We start from the raw sequence: 18,477 nt of genomic DNA, 5'->3' as shown, positions 1-18,477 counted from the left end.
TGCCGCGTTATGTTCAGTAGTTCCAAAAACATCCGGTGATTTTGCAGAGAGTCACATCAATTTACAGAAATACTCATCATAAATGTCGATGAAAATACAAGTGTTATACATGGAACTTTAGATACACTTCTCCTTAATGCAACCGCTGTGTCAGATTAAAAAAAATCTTTACGGAAAAAGCAAACCATGCAATAATCTGAGTACGGCGCTCAGAGCCCAAAACACACAATAAATGTTTGTTTTGTTCGATAATTTCCATCATTTATGTACAAATAGCTCCTTTTGTTATCACGTTCAGTTCACAAATCAAAAATCATGACGCGTGTTCACTAGGAGCAGACGAAAAGTCAAAGTTCTGTTACAGTCCGTAGAAACATGTCAAACGAAGTATAGAATCAATCTTTAGGATGTTTCTAACATAAATCTTCAATAATGTTCCAACCGGAGAATTCCTTTGTCTGTAGAAATGCAATGGAACAGAGCTCGCTCTCACGTGAACGAGCGTCACGAGCTCATGGCATTCTGCCAGACACCTGGCTCAAACAGCCCTTATGAGCCCCCACTTCACAGTAGAAGCATCAAACAAGGTTCTAAAGACTGTTGACATCTGGTGGAAGCCTTAGGAAGTGCAACATGACCAATATCCCACTGTATCTTCAATAGGGAATGAGTTGAAAAACGACCAACCTCAGATTTCCCACTTCCTGGTTGGATTCTTTCTCAGGTGTTTGCCTGCCATATGAGTTCTGTTATACTCACAGACATCATTCAAACAGTTTTAGAAACTTCAGAGTGTTTTCTATCCAAATATACTAATAAATATATATTAGCAACTGGGACTGAGTAGCAGGCAGTTTACTCTGGGCACCTCTGGGCACCTTATTCATCCAAGCTACTCAATACTGCCCCCAGCCATAAGAAGTTTTAACTGCTGTTGTATCAATATGTTTTGATCATGACAGTTTACAATCCAGGGTTACTCCAAGCAGTTTAGTCACCTCAACTTGCTCAATTTCCACATTATTAAAAAAAATATTTAGTTGAGGTTTAGGGTTTCGTGAATGATCTGTCCCAAATACAATGCTTTTAATTTGAAATATTTAGGACTAATTTATTCCTTGCTACCCAGTCTGAAACTAACTGCAGCTCTTTGTTAACGAAGTGTTGCAGTCATTTCAGTTGCTTTAGTAGCCGAAGTGTATAGCTTTGAGTCATCCGCTTATATAGACACATTGGCTTTACTCAAAGCTAGTGGGATGTCGTTTAGTAAAGATAGAACAAAGGGGCCTAGACAGCTGCCCTGGGGAATTCCTGATTCTACTTCTACTTGACCTTTTTTGGAGATGCTTCCATTAAAGAACACCCTCTGTGTTCTGTGTTCGACTCTTTATCCACCATATAGCAGGGGTGTAAAGCCATAACACATACTTTTTTTCCAGCAGCAGGCTATGATCGATAATGTCAAAAGCCGCACTAAAGTCTAACAAAACAGCCCCACAATCTTTTTATCAATTTCTCTCAGCCAATCATCAATCATTTGTGTAAGTGCTGTGCTTATTGAATGTCCTTCCCTATAAGCGTGCTGGTAGTCTGTTAATTTGTTTACTATTGAAGATATTGCAAATAGGAGTGGTGATATTGTCTGCTATTATCCTCAGTAATTTTCCTTCCAAGTTGTCAGACCCCGGTGGCTTGTCATTGTTGATAGACAACATTACTTTTTTCACCTCTTCCACACTTACTTTACGGATTCAAAATTACAATTCTTGTCTTTCATAATTTGGTCAGAAATACTTGAATGTGTAGTGTCAGCTTTTTTTACTGGCACGTCATGTTTGCTAATCTTGCCGATGAAAAAATTATTAAAGTAGGAAATATCAGTCGGTTTTGTAATGAAGGAACCATCTGATATGATGACTGATGCAGCTGAGTTTGTCTTTTTCTCCCCAAATGTCATTAAAGGTGCTCCAAAGCTTTTAACCTCTTGGCGCACGGATCCCTTTAACGGGATCATTTTCGTAAACAACCGCCAAATAAAAAAAATAAAAAAATATTTATTTATTTTCATGAAATCACAAGTGAAATATACCAAAACACAGCTTAGCTTGTTGTTAATCCACCTATCGTGTCAGATTGTGAAAATATGCTTTACAGTGAAAGCAATCCAAGCGTTTGTGAGTTTATCGATCACTAGACAAAACATTACGAACAGCTAGCAGCAATGTAGATTGGTCACGAAAGTCCGAAAAGCAATCAAATTAATCGCTGACCTTTGATGATCTTCGGATGTTTGCAATCACAAGACTTCCAGTTACACAATAAATGTTCCTTTTGTTCGATAAATATTATTTTTATATCCAAAAGCCTCCATTTGGGTTGTGCGTTCAGAAATCAACAGGATCCAGCAGTCATGAAGGGAAGACGAAAATTCCAAATAGTATCCGTAAAGTTTGTAGAAACATGTCAAACGTTTTTATAATCAATCCTCAGGTTGTTTTAAACATAACTAATCGATCATATTTCAACCGGGCGGTAAACTATCAATACTAGAGAGAAAGAATGAACTAATCAAAGGACACCTGGCCATCCACTGACGCGTTTTGATAAATCTCGCTCATTTTTCAGAATAAAAACTTGAAACTATGTCAAAAGCCTGTTCACAACATGTGGAAGCCATTGGGGAAGGAATCTGGTTGATATCCCTTTAAATTGAGGATAGGCAGGCAATGGAACAGGGATTTTTCAAAATATGAGCCACTTCCGGGTTGGATTTCCTCAGGTTTTCGCCTGCAAAATCAGTTCTGTTATACTCACAGACAATATTTTGACAGTTTTGGAAACTATAGAGTGTTTTCTATCCTAATCTGTCAATTATATGCATATTCTCGCTTCTGGGCCTGAGAAATAGGCCGTTTACATTGGGAACATTATTTTTCCAAACATAAAAATTCTGCCTCCTAGCGTCAAGAAGTTAACTATCATTCTTTATGTCATTTATCTTTGTTTCATAGTGTCTTTTCTTCTTTTTATTCAGTTTAGTCACATGATTTCTCAATTTGTAGTATGTTTGCCAATCGGTTGTGCAGCCAGACATAATTTCCATTCCTTTTGCCTCATCCCTCTCAACCATACAATTTTTCAATTCCTCATCAATCCACAGGGATTTAATAGTTTTTATGGTCATTTTCTTAATGGGTGCATGCTTATTAGTAACTGGGATAAGCAATTTGATAAATGTGTCAAGTGCAACATCTGTTTGCTCCTCATTACACACCAGGGATCAACACATGTTCTTTGCATCAACAACATAGGAACCACTACAACACTTATTGTATGATCTCTTATAGACAATATTAGGCCCAGCCTTTGGAACTTTGGTTTTCCTACATATGGCTACTATATTGTGATCACTAGATCTGATGGATCTGGATACTGCTTTCAAGCTAATTTCTGCAGCATTAGTAAAGATGTGATTAATATATGTTGACGATTTCATTCCTGTGCTGTTTAACTACCTTGGTAGGTTGACTAATAACCTGAACCAGGTTGCAGGCACTAGTTGCAATTTGAAGCTTTTTCTCAGATGAATGGCCTGGAGGCCTTTGATATGGCCACACTAATACTGTGTCTCTGTAGTCTGACGTTACACTGGCCAGTTGAACAAATCCAGGAAAATTTGGAAGACATTTGGGAATTACCCATGGGAATTTGGGGAATCTTATATTTTATCTACCTTTTTTAAATCCACCAACATGTCATTAGTTTTGCCTGTGTTACAGTAAATGTGTTGTTGTTGAAGTAATGAGTGGGAATTATAGGTAAGTAATACTGAGGCAACAATACAGAAACTATTTTGTGTGTAACTTTTTTTAAACTAGGCAAGTCAGTTAAGAACAAATTCTTATTTACTATGACGGCCTACACCGGCCAAACCCAGATGACGCTGGGCCAATTGTGCGCCACCCTATGGGGACTCCACAGCCGGTTGTGATACAGCCTGGATTCGAACCAGGCTGTTTGTAGTGAAGCACAGAGCTGCAGTGCCTTAGACCTCTGCGCCACTCGGGAGCCCTGAACTAAACTCAGCAAAAAAATAAACGTCCTCTCATTGTCAACTGTGTTTATTTTCAGCAAACTTAACATGTGTAAAAATTTGTATGAACATAACAAGATTCAACAACTGAGACATAAACTGAACAAGTTCCACAGACATGTGACTAACATAAATGGAATAGTGTGTCCCTGAACAAAGGTGGGGGTCAAAATCAAAAGTAACAGTCAGTATTTGGTGTGGCCACCAGCTGCTTTAAGTACTGCAGTGCATCTCCTCCTCATGGACTGCACCAGATTTGCCCGTTCTTACTGTGATGTTACCCCACTCTTCCACCAAGGCACCTGCAAGTTCCTAGACATTCCTGGAGGGAATTGCTCTAGCTCTCACCCTACGATCCAACAGGTCCCAGATGTGCTCAATGACCCCTGTGAGACAAAACCGTGACTCGTCAGTGAAGAGCACTTTTGGGACCACCGACAGTGGGTTTGTGCCCATAGGCGGCGTTGTTGCTGGCGTTGTTGCCGGTGAGGACCTGCCTTACAACAGGCCTACAAGCCTGTCCAGCCTCTCTCAGCCTATTGCGGACAGTCTGAGCATTGATGGAGGGATTGTGGACAGGTGTCTTTTATACTGATAACAAGTTCAAACAGGTGCCATTAATACAGGTAACGAGCGGAGGACAGAGGAGCCTCTTAAAGAAGAAGTTACATGTCTGTGAGAGCCAGAAATCTTGCTTGTTTGTAGGTGACCAAATACTTATTTTCCACCATAATTTGCAAATAAATTCATAAAAAATCCTACAATGTGATTTTCTGGATTTTTTTCTCTCATTTTGTCTGTCATAGTTGAAGTGTACCTATGATGAAAATTACAGGCCTCTCTCATCTTTTTAAGTGGGAGAACTTGCACAATTGGTGGCTGACTAAATACTTTTTTGCCCCACTGTACATTAGTGAGTGCATACATTTTCATATGAGTAGCCCCAGTGGAAATCAAACCCACAACCCTGGTGTTGCTAGCGCCATGCACTTACCAACTGAGACATAAAGGACCGCAGTCCCAATGTTGTGATAATGTTTGACTATGATCAGAGCCTGTGTTTGTCCCACAGGAGTATATAGCCAAGCAGTTCCGCTTCATGCAGAAGCAGATAGGTTATGATGTCCTGGCTGAGGACACTATCACAGCTCTGCTCCACAACAACCGCAAGCTGCTGGAGAAACACATCACCGCTGCAGAGATAGACACCTTTGTCAGCCTCGTCAGGAAGAACCGGGAGCCCAGGTCAGTGTGTGTGTTTGGTTTTACTATCCTTGTGGGGGACCAGAAGTCCTCACAAGGATACTTCCCCATAGCGAAAAAGGCTATTTTAGGCTTAGGGGTTAGGGTTCCAAATTCTCTAAAACAACGTTGGAGGCAACTTATGGTAGAGAAATTAACATTACATTTTCTGGAAACAACTCTGGTGGTTGCTCCCTCAAAACTTGAGACATCTGTGGCATTGTGTTGTGTGACAAAACTGCACATTTTAGAGTTGCCTTTTATTGTCCCCAGCACAAGGTGCACCTGTGTAATGATCATGCTGTTTAATCAGCTTCTTAATAGGCCACACCTTTCAGGTGGATGGATTCTCTTGGCAAAGGAGAATGCTTACTAACAGGGATGTAAACAAATTTGTGCACAAATTTGGGGATCTTTTATTTCAGCTCATGAAACATGGGACCAACACTTTACATGTTACGTTTATATTTTTGTTCAGTTAGGAGTTAGGTTATGGGGTTAGGGAAAATAGGATTTTAAATGGGAATAAATTGTTTGGTCCCCACAAAGATGGTAAAACAAACATGTGGGGGTGGCTGTGTGACGGAATGTGTTAGTCGTTTGCCACATCAAGGGAGTAAAGACGTGTGGACCACAGGAAGTTGGTGGCACCTTAATTGGACAGGACGGGCTTGTGGTAATGGCTGGCGCAGAATAAGTGAAATGGTATCAAATCCATGGTTTCCATGTGGTTGATGCCATTCCATGTGCTCCGTTCCAGCTATTATTATGAGCCATCCTCCCCTCAGCAGCCTCCTGTGGTGTGGAGTGTATTGTAAGCTGCTCGAGGGCAGATGCTATGTTTTCATGTGTCATTTAATTGTGACGTGTTTGGGGAATTTTTCATTGGGGACATCATGGGTCTATAGAAATGTGTTTTTGTGCACTTGTGAATGTCGTTGTCCATATGAAAGGAGCAGTTGACATTGAATGGTGTGTGTATTCCAGGTTCCTGGACTATCTGTCAGACCTGTGTGTGTCTATGAACAAATCCATCCCGGTGACACAGGAGCTCATCTGTAACGCAGTCCTGGACCCCACCAACGGAGACATCCTTATAGAGACCAAGTAAGCCCTCTCCTCTCTTTTATACGAGATTTCAATTAATCAATATCTTTAAAATCTAAGTTCCCCTAAACATTTAACAATAATAGTCAATGGTTGTCTAGGTCTATGGTCTGTTACAGGCTGTTCTAGTATGGCAGATAAATAGCTCTTCAGTGTACTGAAGAGTAGTACTGCTCTCTTTATTGAAGTGTATTCAGTAGGAGCCCTTTCAGTCATACAGATCAAGCTGTTCAAGGTGACTGCATGATGGAGTGTTTACTCCTGGTGGATCCTCATGCTTGTCCTAATGGACATGCCTATCTAGTACAACATGTAGCCATTCAGTAAACATCTGTTCTTTCAGACAGAAAATGCTTTGATTGCAATGCACTTAATATCTCCATGTGTCCATTACAAAATTATATAGTAAGCACTACACGATCGAGGGATACTACAATGTGTAGTATTCTACACTATACTACAAAATTCTATAGTAAGTAGTACATATGATCGAGGGATACTACAGAGTGTAGCATAGTATTCTGCTGTATGCTACAGTTTACTACAGAATACTATATAATTCTATAGTCAACTGTAATATTTGTTTATGACGGAAGGCTTGCATTCATTTATACCTATGTGTTTTGTTCTCAGTGCTACACAAACACAAGAGGCAGTTTTACTCCTTGTGTTCTCAGAAATCCATGTGATGCTGTTTGGTTCAACCACACTGTGTGTTCAAATAGCTATAAATGTGTCAGTCACGTGTATAGCCACGCTAACATGTTTGTATGTACCTCTGGGATGGTCAACCGGCTGTGCGCAGGAATTTGTTCTAGCCCAGCTCCAAGACATCTGATTTAACTAATCTGCCATTTCTCTTCAATTTGGACCACTGTTAGCTGAATCAGGTGTGTTAGAGCAAGACTGGTGTTGTCCAGGTTTGAGATCAGATATTGTTTCCACCCCTGAATGGTCAAGGGTATGATTGTTGATAGTCTACTCTGATCCTAAATCTGTGGAGTAATACAGATTTGTCTCCTCCCCAGACTGGTGCTGTCCAGGTTTGAGATCGAGGGAGCGTCCATCGGGGAGAATTCTGTGGAGTCTGAGGAGGACGAAGAGGAGGTGTGGCTGTTCTGGAAGGACCGTAGCAAGGAGATCAGAAGTAAGAGCATCAGAGAGCTGGCCCAAGACGCCAAGGAGGGCGCCAAGGAGGACCAAGAGGTGGTCAGCTACTACAGGTCAGAAACACCACCAGGCTTTCTCTCATCTTTACTGTGTTATCTGTAAAAGATGAATAACTTCTGTCTCTGTTGATACTCGTGTGTGTATATGCTTGGTTTCCTCCTTGCTTTTGGAAATGGGGGTGGGTCCTACACATTGGGAGTGGATGAGGTGCGTACCCACCCCCCTCATCCCTTACACATGACTACTTGGAAAAGGTCCGATAAATTAAATCAATTATAGTCCACTTTATTCTGCAACTAATGACATTAATTGATTAATATAAAGTACCAGGAAGTAGAGAGAACCAGGCGGCGTCACTAACCTTGAAACTTTAATTTTCTGTTTGTTCCTGGTCTCTGTGTATCTTAATGTCTATGTCCCTCTCTCTCTCGCAGGTACCAGCTGAACCTGTTTGCGAGGATGTGTCTGGACCGTCAGTACCTGGCCATCAATAAGATCTCTGGCCAGTTGGACGTGGATCTGATCCTGCGCTGCATGTCTGACGAGGATCTGCCTTACGACCTGCGCGCCTCCTTCTGCCGCATGATGCTGCACATGCATGTGGACCGCGACCCCCAGGAACAGGTCACGCCCGTCAAGTATGCCCGCCTCTGGTCCGAGATCCCCTCCGAGATCGCCATTGACGAGTGAGTGGCAGGGCCGACGGCCTATCAGGGTTGAGGAAAGGAGTTAGTGACATGTTCAATGGCCAATCAGAAAATACATTAGTGCAATGTATACAGTTTGTAGTGAAGGTTTGAAAACAATGTGCCATAGCCTTGTCTGTCTTACATGTACATTTTTTGAACTTAGGTAAAACAAAACAAAATATTCTTAGTGGAGTATTTAGAGAAGCATTAACATGGTAAGAGTTAGTCGTAAGTACTCACCTGTCCCCTACCTGTGATCTGTGTCCCTCTGGTCCCAGCTATGACAATGACGGGACGTCCAAGGATGAGATCAAGGAGTGTTTTGCCCTGACCATGGAGTTTGTCGAGAACTATCTTAGAGACGTGGTGTGTCAGAGCTTCCCATTCGCCGACAAGGAGAAGAACAAACTCACCTTCGAGGTCAGTCCCATCTGGAAGCTCAGTCCCTATTGGTCAAATCAATATGAGACCCAGTCCATATTGGTCAAAGGCAAAAAGCAGTATTAGGCTCAGTCACTATTGATCTAATCTGTATTAAATTCACTTCCTATTGGTAAAAGAAGAATGAGTTTCAGTATGACATGGATTTACTAAGCACTAGCTTTGTTCTCTCTTCCCGTCTCTTTTTGTCCATTCCCAGGTAGTGAATCTATCTAGGAATCTCATCTACTTTGGCTTCTACAACTTCAGTGACCTGCTGAGGCTGACCAAGATCCTGCTGGCCATCCTGGACTGTGTCCACGTCAGCACCATTTTCCCCATCAACAAGCTGGAGAAGGGAGACGATACTAAAGGTAGGACACAGTAACACACTGCCCCGCAGAGGGGTGAAGGTCCATACATCAGTGGGGCTTTAGTAGGGTTGAAACTTTTCTAAAGTTCCCAGGTTTTCCCCAGAAATTCTGCTTGACTTCTGGGATTTTGGAACCCTAGGCTTGAGCATTATTCACCCCATGGCCAACAAAGGACAGAGCAATTGTGCTCTCACATACATGATGGTTGACGCAATCATGTGTGCTTCTAGGCAGTAACGTGATGCGCTCCATCCACGGGGTGGGGGAGCTGATGACTCAGGTAGTGCTCAGAGGAGGGGGGTTCCTGCCCACCACTCCCATCAACCCACCCGACGGGGACCAGGTCAAGACCCAGACAGAGCCAGAGAAACAGGACATCCTGGTCATGGACACCAAGCTCAAGATCATAGAGATACTACAGGTAGAAAGGCCCACACACATGCAGTACACTGTATATACAGTACAGTACTGTATATACCCGTACACCCATTTGCAAACGCCCTTCCCCCAAACTTGGTTACTCTCCTTAACCCCAACCACTCATCCATAACCCCCAATGCTTATCCTAATATGATCCCTCTACAGTACAATAGTCTTACTTATTCAGTATGTGTCATGTTCCTCTCTGTCTCTCTGCAGTTCATTCTGAATGTGCGTCTGGACTACCGGATCTCCTGTTTGCTGTGTATCTTTAAGAGGGAGTTTGATGAGAGCAACTCCCAGTCAGATCTGTCTATAGCAGGAACCCATGAGGGACCAAACAACATGCCAGGTGGGAGGAGAGCTCAGGTCATGGCACCCATCACTTGGCATGTCACCTCTTTGTGTGTTACTAAGGTCACTCTGAATTGTTTTCTCAGGAGCTCTGGACTTTGAGCACATAGAGGAGCAGGCAGAGGGGATATTTGGTGGAAGGTAACTGTTGTGATACACTAAACCTGCAGCAGTTTAGTTATTGTTTGATACTTGACCGTGTGCGCGTGTGTGCGTTTGCCTCTGTGTGTGCATGTGCGTTCGTTTTACATATGTTTGCTTGTGTGTCCACATCCAGTGAGGAGAACACCCCGTTAGACCTGGATGACCACGGTGGTAGGACCTTCCTGAGGGTCCTTCTCCACCTGACCATGCACGATTACCCTCCCCTGGTGTCCCGAGCCCTCCACCTGCTCTTCAGACACTTCAGTCAGAGACAGGAGGTCCTACAGGCCTTCAAACAGGTACACTCCTACTACCCACCCACTGTATATACTAGTGATGCGTGGGTCAGCTGTTTTCTGACCTGCAGTTTTTTTTAAACTAATTAAACAGACCTTCACTTGCCTAATGTAATATTATAGAAACCATGACCTACATCTCATTCAAAGTTGCCAATTCCAAATGCATGAGTAGATTGTATAAACATTTCTCAGAAAGACTAGGGTTGAGTTTATCTGCATCACAAAAGCATAACCATTAGCTGTAATTATATGCCCTTATTATAATGCACTTATTGTATGTCTGTCAGAATATGAATGCCTGCTAAATGACTACAATGACAAATGTACTGTTGTCTTGTCATACATGCAGAATAATAATACATATTCACTTTCCTAGAAGTTACTGTACTCATTGTCCATATTTTCCATTACAGTATGTGGTCTACCCATGACCCATCACTCACACTTACGTAATATCCTTAGAATTATACAATTATCCAAGTACCACTTAGGCTTTTAGTTTAGCTTGACCAGGAAATGGCTGCATGACTTGACCAGGAAAACCTGCAGTTATAACCTCCGAGGGCCCAGAGTTTGTCCTAGTCAAGGCACATGGTCAGTAAAACTATTGTTCGACTCTAATCATAAACAACCATCCCACACCTGGTATCCTCTATACTGGTGTCCTACTGGTCTGTTGTCCATGCATCCAGGTCCAGTTGCTGGTGACCAGTAAGGATGTAGAGAACTACAAGCAGATCAAGTCAGACCTGGACCAGCTACGCTCCATTGTGGAGAAGTCTGAGCTGTGGGTCTACAAGAGACAGGGGCCAGATGAGGGCATGGACGCTGGGGAGGGCTCTGCAGAGTCTCAACACAAGAAGGTACAGTAGTAGGCATCCACAGACCAGGAGTTAGCCACCTAGCGCTTAACTCTCTGCAGTGGTGTATAGTACTTAAGTAAAAATACTTCAAAGTACTACTTAAGTAGTTTTTTGGGGTATCTGTACTTTACTATTTATGTTGTTTGATAACTGTACTTTTACTTCACTACATTCCGAAAGAAAATAATGTACTTTTTAATCCATATATTTACCCTGACACACAAAAGTACTTGTTACATTTTGAATGCTTAGCAGGACAGGAAAATGGTCCAATTCACACAATTATCAAGAGAACATCCCTGGTTATCTCTACTTCCTCTGATCTGGTAGACTCACTAAACACAAATGCTTAGTTTGTAAATTATGTCTGAGTGTTAGTGTGCCCCTGGCTATCCGTAAATAAATAAACACGCAAATTGTCGCAAATTGCCTTTCACTTTGACTTTAGTAATTTTCTATTAAGGTATCTTTACTTTTACTCAAGTATGACAATTGGGTACTTTTTTTACCGCTGGCTCTCTGTGTTAAACTATGGCAATATAGCTTTATTGTTAGCTAAGCTCGCTATCCTTTGTGAGAGATGCATTGGCTAATGGTCTTGTTCTGTTTGTTCGTTAGGGTGACTCCAACTCGGGTGGCTCAGACAAGCCAAAGAAACCAGAGAGCACCAGGAGCTACAACTACAGAGTGGTGAAGGAGGTGAAGTCTAAACAGTCTTTTCAACTTTTCAGTATACTGTATTATCTCTGGGATGGATAGGGCTATGGTTAAAGGGATACTGCAAGATTCTGGCAATACCTTTTTACTTACCCAGAGTCAGATGAACTCGTGGATACCATTGTTATGTCTCTGTGTGCAGTATGAAGAAAGTTAGAGGAAGTTTTGCGAGCCAAGTAAGTAGAACAACGGCTAAATTGCCCAGAATCTTGCAGTTTCCCTTTTTACCCCCTTTTCTCCCCAATTTTCGTGGTATCCAATTGCTAGTAATTACTATATTGTCTCATCGCTACAACTCCCGTACGGGCTCGGGAGAGACGAAGGTCGAAAGCCATGCGTCCTCCGAAACACAACCCAACCAAGCCGCACTGCTTCTTAACACAGCGCGCCTCCAACCCGGAAGCCAGCCGCACCAATGCGTCGGAGGAAACACCATGCACCTGGCTCCCTTGGCTAGCACGCACTGCACCCGGCCCGCCACAGGAGTCGCTGGTGCGCGATGAGACAAGGATATCCCTACCGGCCAAACCCTCCCTAACCCGGACGACGCTAGGCCAATTGTGCGTCGCCCCACGGACCTCCCGGTCGCGGCCAGCTGCAACAGAGCCTGGGCGCGAACCCAGAGTCTCTGGTGGCGCAGCTAGCGCTGCGATGCAGTGCCCTAGACCACTGCGCCACCCGGGAGGCCCTTGCAGTTTCCCTTTTAACATAGTTGAGCTAGACCCTCTCTCTCCACTTGTTTGTCTCCCCCGTGTGTGTGTATGTGTGTAGATTCTGCTGCGTCTCAGCAGGCTGTGTGTTCAGGAGGGTCTGTCAGGCAGGAAGAGTAAGAAGCAGCAGCAGAGACTCCTCAGGAACATGGGAGCTCACACCGTGGTGCTGGAGCTACTACAGATCCCCTACGAGAAGGTACTGCTGTTTGTGTGTGTGTGTGTGTGTCTGTGTGTACTCGCAATCCTTTCATCCTCTGTGTTATCTCCAGGGGGAGGACGTGCGTATGCAGGAGATCATGAAGCTGGCCCACCAGTTCCTGCAGAACTTCTGTGCAGGGAACCAGCAGAACCAGGCTCTGCTCCACAAACACATCAACTTGTTCCTCAATCCAGGGGTGAGACAGACCGCACTGACCCACCATGACCTCACCACTGTTATTACTTTAACCATGGCATTAGCACTGTCTTCCTCTAATAAAATAAAACGTTTATGTACATCAAGATTTCTGAAGATGTACCAATTCAATGTTGATTCAGAATTAACTCTTTCTCTATCTTTTGTATCTCCCTCCCTCCCTCCATCTCTCTCTTTCCTTCCCCCTCCTTTCTCTCTCGCCTATCAGATCCTAGAGGCTGTCACCATGCAACATATCTTCATGAATAACTTCCAGCTGTGCAGTGAGATCAACGAGCGCGTGGTACAGCACTTTGTCCACTGCATCGAGACGCACGGCCGCAACGTCCAGTACCTCAAGTTCCTGCAGACCATCGTCAAGGCCGAGAGCAAGTTCATCAAAAAGTGTCAAGACATCGTCATGGCTGAGGTAACTATCTCATCATCACCCTGTTGTCTCATTGCCAATTTTTTATTCTGCCCAGCCAATCGTATGACACATTTGTCATTGAATCAAATCATAACCACACAATGAAATCATATTGTATCCTACACAGTTTGTTGTATTTTTCGATCCCTTTCCACACATAAAATACCCGGCATTCAACTGTTCCATAGTCTATTTCGTTCCATTGACTTAGTATATGTTTCTTCTCTGTCCCTTTCTTCCCCTAGCTGGTGAACGCTGGCGAGGACGTGCTGGTATTCTACAACGACCGTGCGTCCTTCCAGACCCTGGTCACAATGATGCGGTCGGAGCGAGACCGTATGGATCAGAACAGTCCTCTGATGTACCACATCCACCTGGTAGAGCTGCTGGCTGTCTGCACTGAGGGAAAGAATGTCTACACTGAGATCAAATGTAACTCTCTGCTGCCTCTGGACGACATAGTGAGGGTGGTCACCCACGAGGACTGTATCCCTGAGGTGAGCTGAGGAGATTCAGGATGGAAGATGCAGAGTTTAGGGCTAGGGAGAAGGGTGGGGCTTAAGGAGTTAGGGTTAGACTTGAAGGTGTAGAGCAGAGGGCTGTGGATCCTCAAGTCTTCACAGGCCTGCCATTCATCATCTAGCCGTCCCCATAATGGCCTGTCTGCCCTTGTTCCCGTCTCACTCTTATGGACAAGTCATTGTCCACTATCTGTCATCTTTTCGGTCTTAGACAGTAGTGAGCCCTACTCTACAGGGACAACCTCAGAACAACCATGGCCCCTAGTTGACTAATCTAACAGGCCCCAATCACTGTGCCCTGCCCTGAGGTAGAGTCACATCAGGATGTATTCATCATCATTGTAAATCAACTCCTTGAGCTATGGACAGGGTGTAATGAGTGTGCTCAACGCTGTCCTCTCCAGGTGAAGATAGCCTACATCAACTTCCTGAACCACTGCTACGTGGACACGGAGGTGGAGATGAAGGAGATCTACACCAGCAACCACATGTGGAAGCTCTTTGAGAACTTCCTGGTGGACATCTGCAGGGTGAGAGACTTATACAAGACAGGAGCTGTGTTTGAATACTCCCCATACTAACTGTGCTATTTGTGATGTGAATTGAGTATATATTATGCTTACTGGTCATAGTATGTTGTACTAAATTCTCCAAAATATTAAGTATATACGCAGAGGACACTATTTCCGTACTTTAGGGCCCTTGATGCAATTCTTCAGGAAATGGGAATGATATCACATTGTTTTCAGGTTTCAAGAAAATGGTGGAAAATATGCCACCGAAGTCCAACAATAGCGGATACTAATTATGACAAATGCTAACAATGTTGAGCAATGTAATAAAGTAATTACTTTTCAAATAAGTTACCTTACATGTTATGTTGGCTGACAATTTGTTAGCTACGCTGTCCTTATGAACCACATAGCATATCATTACAGCAGTATGTACCGGTATGTTAGCTAGCTACCTAAAGTTAGTTGGCTACTTATACATCAAACTTGCCAGTATATTAACTATAGGCTATCTAACTAACTACCCAATGTTTATTGATTTGATTATTCCTGTCATTCTTAGGTTAGCTAAATGGTCTAGTCGTTGTGCGTTCTCAATGGACATTCGGGTGCTTTCGTAAGTAATTAATTTACGAGTAATCAACACTGGTTGAATATGGCCGGTGTCAGTTAAGTCGGCAAAAAAGCGTAATTAAATTGTTGCCAGCAACACAGTTAGTCACCAACGCTCTGGATAACACGGAAACTGCCTAACCAGCTCTGCTAGGGCGAGTACAATGGTCAGATTGGTCACTCTCATTTGTGTCTGGAAGTAGCTAGCAAGCTAGCCAACGTTAGCTTGGGTGCTTGACTGCCAGTGTAAGGTCAGATCGCTCAAATCAACCATACTCCTCGGCCCGAGTGTCCAGTGTCCGCTCCGAGAGCGAAACGCTCTGAATATACAAATGGACAATCTGACAACGCTCTGAATTTAAGAGCACACTCTGGCACTCCATATTGAATTTAAGAAAAAAATGTCTAACTATTTAAAAAAAAATAACATCATAAATATTCCCTTACCTTTGATGATCTTTCATCAGAATGCAGTGCCAGGAATCCTAGTTCCACAATAAATTGTTGTTTTGTTTTAGAATGTCCATTTCTTCTGTCGAATTAGCAACTTTGGCTAGCATGGTGTTGCTCACGTGTCCATGAAGATTTTATGCATGAACGAAAAATTCAAAAAGTCATAATAATAGTCGAATAAACTGGTCAAACTCAGTTGATAATCCATCTTTAGGATGTTTTTCAGAAATATATCCAATAACGTCCCAGACGGAGCATTTCTTCGTGTCTACCTAACGCATTGCAGAAAACGATATGACAAACCCAAGTGCGTAGCCAGGTACTACCAATATGGCTGACCTCTCACTCCAACGACTCCCATCCGGTCCCAGAGAAGGCTAGAGACTTCATTCCACGTTTTACTGCCTGTTGACATCTAGTGGAAGGCGTATGAAGTGCATACAGATCCATAAATAAAAGACAATTGAATAGACAATGCCTTTCACAGAGACCCATTTCAGAATTTTCACTTCCTGTTTGGAAGTTTGCTTGCCAAATGAGTTCTGTTTTACTCGCAGATATAATTCAAACAGTTTTAGAAACTTCAGAGTGTTTTCTATCCAATAGTAATAATAATATGCATATCATATGATCTAGGACAGAGTACGAGGCCGTTTAAATTGGGCACGATTTTATCCAGAAGTGAAAATGGCGCCCCCTATTTCCAAGAGGTTAAGTTTAATGCTAGCTAGCAACTTACCTTGGCTTCTTGCTGCCCTCGCGTAACAGGTAGTCAGCCTGCCACGCAGGCTCCTCGTGGAGTGCAATGTAAGGCAGGTGGTTAGAGCGTTGCACTAGTAACCGGAAGGTTGTAAAAACGAATCCCCGAGCTGACAAGGTAAAAATCTGTCATTCTGCCCCTGAACAAGGCAGTTAACCCACCGTTCCTATTGAAAATAGGAATTGAAAATAAGAATGCGTTCTTAACTAACTTGCCTAGTTAAATACAGTTGTAAAAAAAAAAAAAAAAATACCGATTACCGATTGTTATGAAAACTTGAAATCGGCCCTAATTAATCGGCCATTCCGATTAATCGATCGATCTCTAACGTCAAGCGTAAAAAATAGAACCAAGTTCTATTTTAGCGCCTGCCTACGCAGATGCTCGTTGACGCGCGCAAGCAGTTTGGATGAAATGATTGTGTAAATTTATTTGATTGTGTGAATTTATTCTTCACACGCAAAGTGCTTCACACGGGTGGCGTGGTCAGCATGTTAGGTGGCCCATCCAAGACTTTTCTAAGTAGAAATAACCAGGCAAGAGTTATACGTCTGAATGACTGATGAGAATGGATCAGAGATTCAATCAAACTTTTTATAAAAAATATTAAGGAAATTTAGCACAATAGCATAATTATTAGCATAAATACAGTTTATCCTCCCTATACTAAACTATAATATACTTGTAATAAATCCGCCCCTTCTGAAAACTCATTGTTCCTTCACTATACTATACAAAGGCCTGGATTTCCTACAGTATTCAGAATGTATAGATGTCATAAGTGCAGTACAACTGCAGGTGAAACGGGAATGAGTTGTGTTCACCTTGTGACCTCTGCAGGTGTCCAACAACACGAGTGACCGCAAACATGCCGACACGGTCTTGGAGAGCTATGTGACCGAGACGGTCATGAGCATCGTGACCACCTTCTTCAGCTCACCCTTCTCCGACCAGAGCACCAGCCTGCAGGTAACCAACGGCCACCCACATCCCTACCCAGAAAAGAGAGGGACGTTCTGTCAGAGGAACCAAGGTCTTTCGGAGAAAGCCAGTACAACCTTCCTTCCTCTCAGTTTTCACAATCTCATTTGCCATTTATGTTATCTTTCTATCTTGGAACATGGAGTTTGTCATAATCCCGTAGAGCTAGCCTTAGAGGGCTGTAGCCTACTCCTGTCACAGTCTATAATGATTGTTATCATGGTGTCACTGAGTGATGTTTTCCTGTTGTACACGGGAGTCATAACCTTGGTAGAGAGCATTTAGGACAGGGACAGTGGTGGACATCTTGAAACATGGAGATCAGACTGGGACAGGGAGAGGTTGAATATATCTGCAAACACTCCAGCCAGCTGGTATGCACATGCTCTTGAGGATGCGGCCGGGGATACCATAGGGGTCGGCTGCCTTGTGAGTATTTACATGCTTGAAGGTCTTACTCACGTTTGCCACAGTCCTCTTCAGTAGCAGGGGCTCTCGTAGGAGGATCGGTGTTGATTAGCTCGAAGCGAGCATAAAAAGTGTTTTGCTCGTCTTGGATAGAGGCATCGTGTTCTCCACGCAGCTGGTTTTCCTTTTAGAATCCCCAATGGTTTGAAGTTCTTGCCACATGCATCTTGCGTCGAGGCCATTGAAGTGTGATTCCACTTTGTCCTTGTACTGTCTTTTTGCGTCCTTGATTGATTTCCAGATTGCGGCCACCATGTTGTTTCACAGGGCTAGGTGGAGGTATGATTTGTAATGGTGGAGCCTTAATAGTTAGTGTGAGTCGGAAGCATCCATGTCAAGTATACAATAACATGGTTATATAAACCTTATAGTATAATCTAGTTAATCAGTTTTTTATAACTCAATTATTCTACCTCTCACTCCCCACTCCCCTCTGCCCTCTCCCCTCCTCTCCTCTCCCTCCTAACCCTCCTCAGACCAGGCAGCCAGTGTTTGTACAGCAGTTACAGGCAGTGTTCAGAGTGTACCACTGTAACTGGTTGGTCCCAATCCAGAAGGGCTCAGTGGAGAGCTGTATCAAGGTGCTGTCTGACGTGGGTAAGATGTACAACACATTCATTACATTAACCCCCAACACTACTGTAGCTCCGATTTACATCTCCAACAAAGACCCCTCAAAATAACCTGGCTTCTATTAACTACTCTACTGTATGTATAGATTTGACCAACTGTATAACACTT

General features: G+C 43.2%; 1 protein-coding gene across 2 annotated transcripts in view; it reads left to right on the top strand.

The window, feature by feature from the left end:
• The window catches only part of LOC139560316 (inositol 1,4,5-trisphosphate-gated calcium channel ITPR1), a 162,177-nt gene that overhangs the window by 81,092 nt on the left and 62,608 nt on the right, over positions 1 to 18,477 (top strand). For both annotated transcript variants that reach the window (XM_071376986.1, XM_071376979.1), the window contains exons 17-35: positions 5,166 to 5,338; positions 6,323 to 6,442; positions 7,471 to 7,665; positions 8,047 to 8,298; positions 8,580 to 8,721; positions 8,942 to 9,095; positions 9,326 to 9,516; positions 9,735 to 9,867; positions 9,956 to 10,010; positions 10,147 to 10,312; positions 11,005 to 11,175; positions 11,794 to 11,874; positions 12,664 to 12,801; positions 12,875 to 13,000; positions 13,229 to 13,429; positions 13,675 to 13,926; positions 14,355 to 14,480; positions 17,128 to 17,256; positions 18,213 to 18,333. In XM_071376986.1, the coding sequence (XP_071233087.1) occupies positions 5,166 to 5,338; positions 6,323 to 6,442; positions 7,471 to 7,665; positions 8,047 to 8,298; positions 8,580 to 8,721; positions 8,942 to 9,095; positions 9,326 to 9,516; positions 9,735 to 9,867; positions 9,956 to 10,010; positions 10,147 to 10,312; positions 11,005 to 11,175; positions 11,794 to 11,874; positions 12,664 to 12,801; positions 12,875 to 13,000; positions 13,229 to 13,429; positions 13,675 to 13,926; positions 14,355 to 14,480; positions 17,128 to 17,256; positions 18,213 to 18,333 (2,926 nt within the window). The remainder of the gene's footprint in view (positions 1 to 5,165; positions 5,339 to 6,322; positions 6,443 to 7,470; positions 7,666 to 8,046; positions 8,299 to 8,579; positions 8,722 to 8,941; positions 9,096 to 9,325; positions 9,517 to 9,734; positions 9,868 to 9,955; positions 10,011 to 10,146; positions 10,313 to 11,004; positions 11,176 to 11,793; positions 11,875 to 12,663; positions 12,802 to 12,874; positions 13,001 to 13,228; positions 13,430 to 13,674; positions 13,927 to 14,354; positions 14,481 to 17,127; positions 17,257 to 18,212; positions 18,334 to 18,477) is intronic.

This window comes from Salvelinus alpinus, chromosome 2 (genome assembly GCF_045679555.1).
Source record: "Salvelinus alpinus chromosome 2, SLU_Salpinus.1, whole genome shotgun sequence".
Lineage (NCBI taxonomy): Eukaryota > Metazoa > Chordata > Actinopteri > Salmoniformes > Salmonidae > Salvelinus > Salvelinus alpinus.
Note: the sequence above shows the minus strand (reverse complement) of the source record. Positions and strands in the feature narration are given on the sequence as shown.